This window comes from Orycteropus afer, unplaced genomic scaffold (genome assembly GCF_000298275.1).
Source record: "Orycteropus afer afer isolate SDZICR_OR568_19922 unplaced genomic scaffold, OryAfe1.0 scaffold00018, whole genome shotgun sequence".
In the NCBI taxonomy this organism is placed as follows: Eukaryota; Metazoa; Chordata; class Mammalia; order Tubulidentata; family Orycteropodidae; genus Orycteropus; species Orycteropus afer.
The window spans coordinates 14156691-14166732 of record NW_006921605.1 but is presented as its reverse complement, the minus strand read 5'-3'; the positions used below and the strand labels follow the sequence as shown (position 1 = coordinate 14166732).

Below are 10042 nucleotides of genomic sequence, written 5' to 3'. Positions count from 1 at the left end.
ATATACCCCAGAAACCAACCCAGCTCTGGAAGTATTCAATGTAAATAAGCCTACAAGATTGTAAACAGGGAACCAGAGACATCAATTGACAAATGAGGACAACTATAAACCAAAAAGAGGGGAAAAACTGTGTTGTTACAGAACTTCTAGATGGTAGGGAAGTCAAGACAACTACAAGATAGAAGGAATTGTTCTAAACTTGGGAAGAAAACTATAAATCTTAGGGTAACCTTAAAGAAAAATGATAAACCTTCACATCAAAAAAGAGGACCAGCATAAATATTCAGCAAATACTAAAATGATAGCAATGAAGGAAGTGATAACATGATTCATAAGCAAAATGAGCTCAGCATAGAAAATTATATGGAACAAAGAAATCAACACCACAAAAAAGCACATAACAAAAATGGCATTTGTGCCACCCAGAGCTAATGGACTTCCATGAAGTCGGATTTGGCTCAGTGATCCCTCCTTGTTCTGTTGTTGTTATGTGCCATTGAGTCAGCCCCGACTCATAACGACCCCTCCTTGGGTTTCTGAGGCAGTATCACTACGGAAGTAGATTGTGGTATCATTATGGAAGTAGATTGCCCAACGTTCCTTCTCAGGAGTGGCTGGTGGGTTTGAACAACCAGCCCTCTGATTAGCAGTCAAATGCCTTAGGCCTACACCACCAGAGCTCCTACCCAGAGATAGTTTTCCATATATATATATTTTTTCTTTTTCAAGAGAGTCTTGTCTATTCTAGGTCCTTTGCAATTGTATAAATGTTAGTATTAGTTTATCAAGTTACACATAGTCATGCATGTGTGTGTGCAAAGATGTTGAAATTTTGACACAATTGAATTTTCCATTCACTTTGGAAAAAATAGCACCTTATTTGGTCATAAACTATATACATATATTTGCATTCATTTAGGTATTCTTCCACATTCCTCAATGCTTGTTTTAGTTTTCAGTGTAGAGGTCTTGCACAATTTTATTTGATTTCTTCCTAAGTATCTGATATCTTTGATGCTATTATAAGTGGAATCAATGTTTAAATTCTTATTTTCTAAATGCTTGCTGTTAATATAGAGAGATACAACTGATTTTTGTATTCTGCCCTTGCACCCAGCATTCTTGCTATCCTCTTACTAAGTCCAGTGTTTTTCTTTGTTTTTCTACATACATAGTCATATAACCTGTGAATAATGATGGTTTATTTTCCTCCCCAGTACGTGTTGACTAGAAATGCAGTCAAATGAAAAGCTTTCAAATTTCACCATTAAGCACGATGCTTGGTATTGTTCTTTGTACACCTCCTTCACCAGATTACAAAAACTCCTTTCTCTTCTTAGTTTGCAATGAGTGCAAACTCTTTATTGTGAGTGGATACTGTATTTTATAAAATGCTTTTTCTGCTTCTAGGCTGACCACATAATTTTCTCCTTTTACGCTGTATTAAATGGACTGATTTTCAAAAATTGGCTCAGCCTTGAATTCCTGGAATAAACTCAACCTTGTCATGCAATGTTAAACTCTGAACATAGATTGAGAGGTGGGATACTGTGTTGGGTGAGAACCCTGACTTTGGAACTGCTCTTCCTGTATTCAGATTCTATGGGATTTTGACTTTGGCTGGTCAAGTTCAAACCGTCTTTGCCTCTGTTTCATCACATGTAAAATGAAGATAAAAATAATAATGCTTACCCTACAGAGTGGGAGCTCTGGTAGCATAGTGGCTAAGGCACTTGACTGCTCACCAGATGGCTGGCGGTTCAAACCCATCAGCCACTCCTCGGAAGGAAGGTTGGGCAATCCTACTTCCGTAGTGATACTGCCTCGGAAACCCAAGGAGGGGTCGCTATGAGTCAGGGCTGACTCGATGGCACATAACAACAACAACAACAACCCTATAGAGTTATGAGGAAGGTTAGGTGAGATGAAAAGCTCTTAGAATAGTACCTAGAACACAGTTTCCTGTAAGTATAGATATTATTATATTGAAAAATTATAAATATAAATCTTTATTTTCAATGATAACTGAAAAAGGAGGTAAGTTCTTTTATCATTATCCAAAGGAGATGCTTCAAAGAAGTCCTCACATTGTTTTCTAAAATTTTTTATTTTTTTTGCATAGAAATGATATTTTACAATATTGTAATAATTTCTTGAAAATAAGCAAAAGAGTTACAAGTTAAATTCCTATTCTTAGAGCATAATATTTTTGTCAGTGATTCTTCTAATATTTTTTTTATGTTTTCAGTAAAATATAAATATTTTGACTACATTATAAGGGCCTGTTGAACAAATATTTAGTCAAATAATAATTCCTGTTACTACACTGAATTATTTTTTATTTATTTCCTTTAACATTTTTTTTTTTTCCGGACTCTTAGATTATCCACCTGGATTATAAATTGAGTGATGTACTTTTTCCTGACCCTTCAGGAGACTCATACATAATGACAGGAACTTTTTTAATTCTGATTTTTGATGGTCTTCTCTACTTGGCACTGGCGTTATACTTTGACAGAATCTTACCTTGTAAGTAATTATTAATTTTCCTTTGACCTCTGTCAGTGCGGATTACACTGAAGAATTTTTCTTAGTGTTATAGAAATATATTTTAAGAAGTGAAGAATAACTAGCTGAATGAGTTATTTCTACTTCATAGCTTTAATGATCTGAAGGAATTTTAATGTAAAAGCAATCACTGTTCTCACTTTAATAAAGTCATGTTATAATTATATAATAATAATTGTAACAGATATTATAATTATATAATAATCAAATAATGTTACATCTTCAAGGATCATTGACTCTATTTTCATAGAATGGTATTTAAGATTTGTAATGAAACAAGCTGAAATAAACTAATTCTTAAAATAGTTTTGCCAAGTATAGGGCCATAAACAAACAAACAAACAAACAAACAAATACCAAACTCACTGCAGTCGAGTTGAGTTGATCCTGACTCAGAGCAATCCCTCCCTTGGGTTTCCGAGGCAGTATCACTATGGAGGGAGCTCTGGTAGCATAGTGCTTAAGGCATTTGACTGCTAACCAGAAAGCTGGTGGTTCAAACCCACCAGCCACTCCTCTGAAGGAATGTGCTGCAATCTCCTTCTGTAGTGATACTGCCTTGGAAACCAAAGGAGGGGTTGCTATGAGTCAGATCCTCCTCCATGGCAGTGAGTTTGGCTTTTGGTTTTGGATCTCTATGGAAGTAGATTCCCCAATCTTCCTTCTCAGGAGTGGCTGGTGGGTTTGAACTGCCAGCCTTCTGGGTAGCAGTCAAATGCCTTAGGCACTACGCCACCAGAACTCCATAGTATATTATGAAAGTGTCTTTTAATCAACACTTTTTCTTTTGTTACAAGAATGTGAGGTGGGCTGTAAATTAACACAATTAGATGAGACCTAAGTGGGATATAATCAGTGTTTTCCTACCTTCTGTCTTTTCCAGAAGGACCATTGTAGGAAGTTTTCCATCCTTTAAAGAAATACCAGAAATGAAAATTTGATCATACATTTTCAGTATTAATTTCAATTTTTTCATATATTGTGTATATTTACAGAAATTTATTAACCAGTTAGATTTTCTTCTTCTTGGAAACAACCAAAAGTTTCACATAGACCAAGAACTCCTTTATACATACTGGTATAGAATGCTTTTTTCTTGGCACATTCTTCTTATTTATTTGTCTTCTTGTTTTATGCATTCTTTCCACATTGACTGTGTTTAAGATTGTCTCATATGTTTCTATGTATTCATATCTATTTCTGTCTTTGTTAATACTGATTTATATCTGAAAGCCCTTATTATCACATACTATTTCATTTTTTAAAGTCTGGAAAATGACCACCTATTTCTCTTAAACAAATATAATTTTTCCACATACTTTCCAGTCCTGTGTTTCAATACGATATTAAATTGCTTTGCTGTGGTCAAGTAATTTCTTTTCTTTCTTAAAAAAAACTTACTGCCATTGAGTGAAATCTGACTCATAGCAACCCCTAAGGTGGTAAATCTTTATGGAAGTAGATTGCCCTATCTTCCCTCCATGGAGCAGCTGGTGGGTTTGAACCACCAACCTTCTGGTTAGCAGTCAAATGCCTTAGGCACTGTGCCCCCAGAACTCCCCAAATGATTTATTAAGCTCACAAACATGCCTGCTATTATTTTTATGTGCCACATTGTTGTTGTTGTTAGGTGCCGTCAAGTCAGCTCCAACTCATAGTGACCCTATGTACAAGAAAACGAAACACTATCCGGTCCTGTGCTAGCCTCACAATACTCGCTATACCTGAGCCCATCATTGCAGCCATTGTGTCAATCCATCTCATTAAGGGCCTTTCCCTTTTTCGCTGACCCTCCACTTTACCAAGCATGATATCCTTCTCCAGGGAATGGTCCCTTCTGACAACATATCCAAAGTAGGTCAGACGAAGTCTGGATGTTGTTGCTTCCAAGGAGCATTACAGCTGCACTTCTTTCAGGACAGATTTGTTAGTTCTTTAAGCAGTCCATGGTACTTTCAGTGTTCTTCACCAACAACACAACTCAAAAACATCAACTCTTCTTTGGTCTTCTTTATACATTGTCCAGCTCTCACATGCATGTGAGGTGATGGAAAATACCATGGTTTAGGTTAGGCGCACCTTAGTCTTCAAAGAGACATCTTTGTTCTTCGGAATTGTAACGAGGTCTTTTGCAGCAGATTTGCCCAGTGCAATAGGTCATCTGTTAAGGCATTGTATTTTTCCAAGTATTTGGTTTCATGCTTTCTTTTAAGCATCTTTAATGCCATTTTATTCAAACTTTGATTTATACCTTGTTGAAAGTTCTACTATATGGTTTAACTTTTGAAATACTATATTATTGCCCTTTGAGTTTTCATTGTTTACTTCATTACCAAATTTTCACCTCAGTGTAAAGCTAGGAAGGAAAGAATTTATCTTTGATGCTTGAAAATGCAAGACATTCTGCACTATTATGACTGAGCCTTCTTTGCTCATTGGGTTTTATGCTGATCCGATGTTCTATTGCCTCTTGATAACGCAGGTGGAAATGAGCGCCATTATTCTCCATTATTTTTCCTGAACTCATCATCTTGTTTCCAACACCAAAGAACTGAAAACAAAATTGCTGAGAAGGAAATAGAGCCTGAGAATTCCACTGATGATTACTTTGAACCAGTAGCCCCAGAATTCCAAGGAAAAGAAGCCATCAGGTAACCCACATGTGTAAGTGTATTAATAAGGAGTGAAAGGTTAAAAAAAAAAACAAAAAAAACTCACTGCCATTGAGTCGTTTCTGACTCATAGTGACCCCCATTGGGTTTCTGAGGCTATAAATCTTTATGGAAGTAGATATCCCAGTCTTCCTTTTGCAGAACAGCTGGTGGCTTTGAACTACTGACCTTCTGGTTAGCAGTCAAGTGTCTTATCCACTACACCACCTAGAGAACTATTAACTGACAATAGCAGAGTAAGTCTTAGGCAAAAAAGATGAAAGTTGTTTTTGTGGCCATCACCTTGGATTGTTCCATTTCTGCCACCACCAATATCTCACAACTAATACTTGAAAGGAAAATTCTCTTTGATTTGCTCCATATAATATCACTCTGTCATCTTCCATCTTATCTCTTTCCCTGCTTCTGTCTTGGGTGACCCACTTCTCTTTTATACTTGCTTTTTTCATTCTCTGAACCCCTTTCTCCATAATTTTGTCTGGCCTATATGTGTGAAAAACAAGTAATTAGAATTCAGAAAGGCTTGGCCCTATTACCACATTTTTTTCTAATTTGATGCATAATCTTGGAAAAACAAATTTTTCTGAACCTTAATGTTCTCTCTGAAATGAGGTGACATCTACTTTGAAGAGTTCTTATGGGATTTGGTTTGCAACAGATTGTATGACTCAAAAAAAAAAAAAAAAAAAAAAAAAAAAACCCAAACTCTGTCCTCAAGTCCATTCTGACTCATAGCAACCCCCACAGGGTTTCCAAGGCTGTAAATCTTTACACAAGTTGATGGCCTCATCTGTCTTCCATGGAGCAGCTGGTGGGTTTGAACTGCTGACCTTTTGATTAGCAGCCAGATGCCTTAATCACTACACCACCAGAGCTCCTGAATCATATTAGGAGCTCTCAAAACATCCATGTTGTCAGAACCCTACCCCCAAGGATTCTGACTTGGTTGGTGCCCAAGAATTGAGCTCAAGAATCAGGAGCCCTGTAGATTTTTGTGGTGCTGTGGTTAAGGCTGCTAACCAAAAGGTAGGTGGTTCAAACCCAACAGCTGCTCCATGGGAGAAAGTTGAGGCAATCTATTTCCATAAAGATTTACAGCCTTGGAAACCCAATGAGGGTCGCTGTGAGTCAGAATTGACTCAGTGGCAGTGGGTTTGGTTCATCCTTCTTTACCAGCTGGAAGCACAAAAACAAAGTCATCTTGTTATTTTGGATCCAATCTAAGAATATCTTAGGGTTTCTCACAACGATCCACAACAGAACTTCTCTTTGTTCTACTTCTGCTTAGTGGCCAAGGAGAGAAAGGAAAAGGACTTCCTCATGGTTCCGGGCCAATCTATGCAAAGTCGGCTCTGGGCATCTGCCTCCTGGTCTGAATAGTTTACTAAACTGGAGGCCTGTTGTCACTGACAAACCAAAAAAGAAGAACTATCTGATGCAAGCCCTCATCACTAAAGCTTTTGGCTTCATTGTGGGTTTCATTGTGGGTGCCTTGTCCAGTTCCACATCAAAGTAGGAAAGTAGTATAGATACCCAATCTTTCAGCCCTTTGGTGACAAGATGCTATACACTCAGGTCCTATTAAAGCGGGTTCTGAGTCAGCAAAACAGCCTAAAACTGCGTTTTTACCACCCATCATGGGGTGTATTTTCTAACCTACAAATCTTAACTCTTCTTTCTTCACAGTGATCTTATCTTAGGAACATCATTGTCCTTCTCCACCACGGGGAGGGTGGCTGAATCTATCCCAATCAATCCCAACACCTGAACTTGATTTTATATGGACATAGACAGTACCAAGGTATTGAAAGGAGCTCTGGTGGTTCAGTTAAAAAAAAAAAAAAAAACCTAACTCACTGCTGTCGAGTCAGAATCCAACTCATAGCGACCCTTCCTTGGGTTTCAGAGGCTGTGTCACTACGGAAGTAGATTGCTCAACCTTCCTTCTGAGGAGCAGTTGGTGGGTTTGAAGCGCAAGCCTTCTGATTAGCAGTCAAGTGCCTTAGGCACTGTGCCACAAGAGCTCCCCTGTGCAGTAGTTAAGGCATTTGGCTACTAACCAACAGGACGGTAGTTTGAACCCACCAGTTGGTCCATGGAACAAAGATGAGGCAGTCTGCTTCTATACAGATTTCCAGCATTGGAAAACTTATGGGGGTCGCTATGAGTTGGAATTGATTCAATGGCAGTGAGTTTGGTTTTTTGGAGGGTATTGATGGAGTCCCTGGGTGGTACCAATAGTTTACGCCCTCAACTGCTCACCAAAAGGTTGGAGGTTTGAGTATACTCAGAGGCACTTCAGAAGAAAGGCTTGGTGAAAACTCAGCCATTGAAAACCTTACAAGGCACAGCTAATGCATGTTGGGTCACGCACGGTGAGTTCAAATGGACTTGATGACATTCGTTTTTAGAGTATTCATTCCTTTTTTCCTAGGTCTCTGTGCTTCTCTTCCCCTCAGCCTCTACACTTCATATATCAGGGGCTATGGAAAGAATTTTGCAGCATTCTAACCAGAACCAAGAATCTGGTTCTGTGCAAATATCTAGTTTTTATTTACAACTGTCTCTCTCTCACTGGTGACACCTCATTCTCCTTCTCTGGCTGCATCTGTGGGCCCATCTTGTTCCTTCTTATAACATTCGGGCAACATTCACAGAGCACAGGCAAGATGTCAGCCCCAGAAGAGAGTGGTCATCTTCATCTCGAAAATCTGGAAACAACCAGCTGCTCCTAAGTGGAGCTTCCCTCATGAAAATGATACACGCAAAGCCCTGCCTCACTGTATGTGCCACAACACCAAAAATGGCTACCCCCTACTTCTCCTCCCCTGTCAGCATTCTGGAGGAAAAAAGTGTCCTTTCCCTTCATTTGATTCAGGCTCAGAAAAGGAGACTGGACACCGATTCACTTTGAAATTGAAGAGGAATCACACATAGACTTAGTTAGGACATCTCTAATGTGGTCTGGCTGGGCCTTGCCCTCTCGTTAACTGGGAACTCTGCACATTGGCTAGTCTGTCCTCCCAGCCCTTCTGCCTCAAGCCATCCAAGTCACTCTGCCCTTTGTGGTCGACTCCTTAATTTATCCTTCATTCAGCAAACACATTTTTGCACTTGCTTTGTTTTATGTGGGAGCTCTGGTAGCATAGTGCCTAAGGCACTTGACTGCTAACCAGAAGGCTGGCGGTTCAAACCCACCAGCCACTCCTCGGAAGGAAGATGGGGCAGTCTACTTCTGTAGTGATACTACCTCATAAACCCAAGGAGGGGTCGCTATGAGTCTGGTCCGACTCGACAGCAAATAACAACAACAGCAATGTTTTATGTAATTTTCTGGAGCTATTGTTTATTTTCAATCTCAGGGGAAGTGATTAATCAAAAATAAGCATTGGTTTTTTTTTTTGTTTTGTTTTTGAGTTAGCTATTGTCTTAGTTGCCTACTACTCCAATAACAGCAATACCACAAGTGGATGACTTTAAGAAACAGAAATTTATTTTCTCACAGTTTAGGAGGCTAGAAGCCTGGATGTAGGGAGCTGGCTCCAGGGGAAGGCTTTTTCTTCCTGTTGGCTCTGGGAGAAAGCCCTCTCTTTTCGGTCTGTTCCTTGGCTCCTTGGTAATCTTCATGTGGCATGCATCTATCTTCCTTGTCACTGCTTTGCTTACCCTGCTCTTTTTGTGTCTTAAAAGAGACTGACTCAAGACACTTTGTGCACTGATCCTGCCTCATTAGCATAACAAAGAAAGCTCCTCCCCAAATGGAATTGTGTCCATTGGTATAGTGGGTATCTATTTTGTGGGACTCGAGGCAATCCATAATAGCTACTGATACCATATTTTGGGGGCACGGTGCTCTTGCTCCAGAAGACTTATTTCACACGAAATGGTTGACAGTGTCTTTCGGTCTAACCAGGGTTTGTTTATGATCCGTACCATTTTCATTTCTGCATTGGTTAAGTACCCCTTTTGTTATTTCAGAATCAGAAATATTAAAAAAGAATATAAAGGAATGTCTGGAAAAGTGGAAGCATTGAAAGGTAAACAAAAGATTGCACTGTTAAGCTGGAAATTATTTTTTTAAAAAATGGGAAAAACTCAGTGGGAGAAATTGGAAAATATACATCTGTAAACAAGAGGAGAAAAAAGAATGTGAGCAATGTAACTCTACCTGTGGAAATTCATCACAGTTAAGGATTTGATGTACAATCTTCCAGTTATTTCATGGGTTTATTAATTTTACGAAAATACAACCATATGATGAAAGAATGCAATTCCACTTTGTTTTTTAGATGAATCTGCTCCTAGGACTATTTCTTTGAACTACAAATAAAGAAGAAGAGCTAGACTTAGAGTCTGATAATTTTTTTATACTAGCAAGGGAATTTACATATGTAGTGGTGAGGTTAATGAAAGCAGAGTGAATAAAGGCACTGTCTGAATTAAATTTCACAAGCCAATATCCTATGACAAAGATAGTTTATAGTCTTAAAGGAACAAATATTTTGATATGAAATATTCCAACGAATGTAGTTTTCTGTAACAAACATCCAAGGAAGCACTGAGGTCACAGCTTCTTAGTCAGTGGCTCTATTTTGTAGAGGGCAGCTAGCTTGCTTGTATTAATAATGATATTTAGGAGGAATGGAAATAATTTTCATAAGAAGCCTTAAAAGTTAAAAAGAAGAACCACAAACCTTCTTGAAGTTGGAAAGCGCCTTGTCTCTTGTGTTCATTTTTTTGACAAACACTGTATCCCTTAAGTCAATCTTACTTGAAAAATTACTATTATTATTATTATTATT

At 38.4% G+C, this 10042-nt stretch overlaps 1 protein-coding gene across 1 annotated transcript in view; it reads left to right on the top strand.

The window, feature by feature from the left end:
- Nucleotides 1–10042, top strand: part of LOC103214092 (ATP-binding cassette sub-family A member 6) — a 74588-nt gene that overhangs the window by 27272 nt on the left and 37274 nt on the right. Inside the window, exons 7-9 of the mRNA XM_042783539.1 lie at nucleotides 2382–2529; nucleotides 5051–5219; nucleotides 9219–9277. Coding sequence (XP_042639473.1) covers nucleotides 2382–2529; nucleotides 5051–5219; nucleotides 9219–9277 — 376 coding nt within the window. The remainder of the gene's footprint in view (nucleotides 1–2381; nucleotides 2530–5050; nucleotides 5220–9218; nucleotides 9278–10042) is intronic.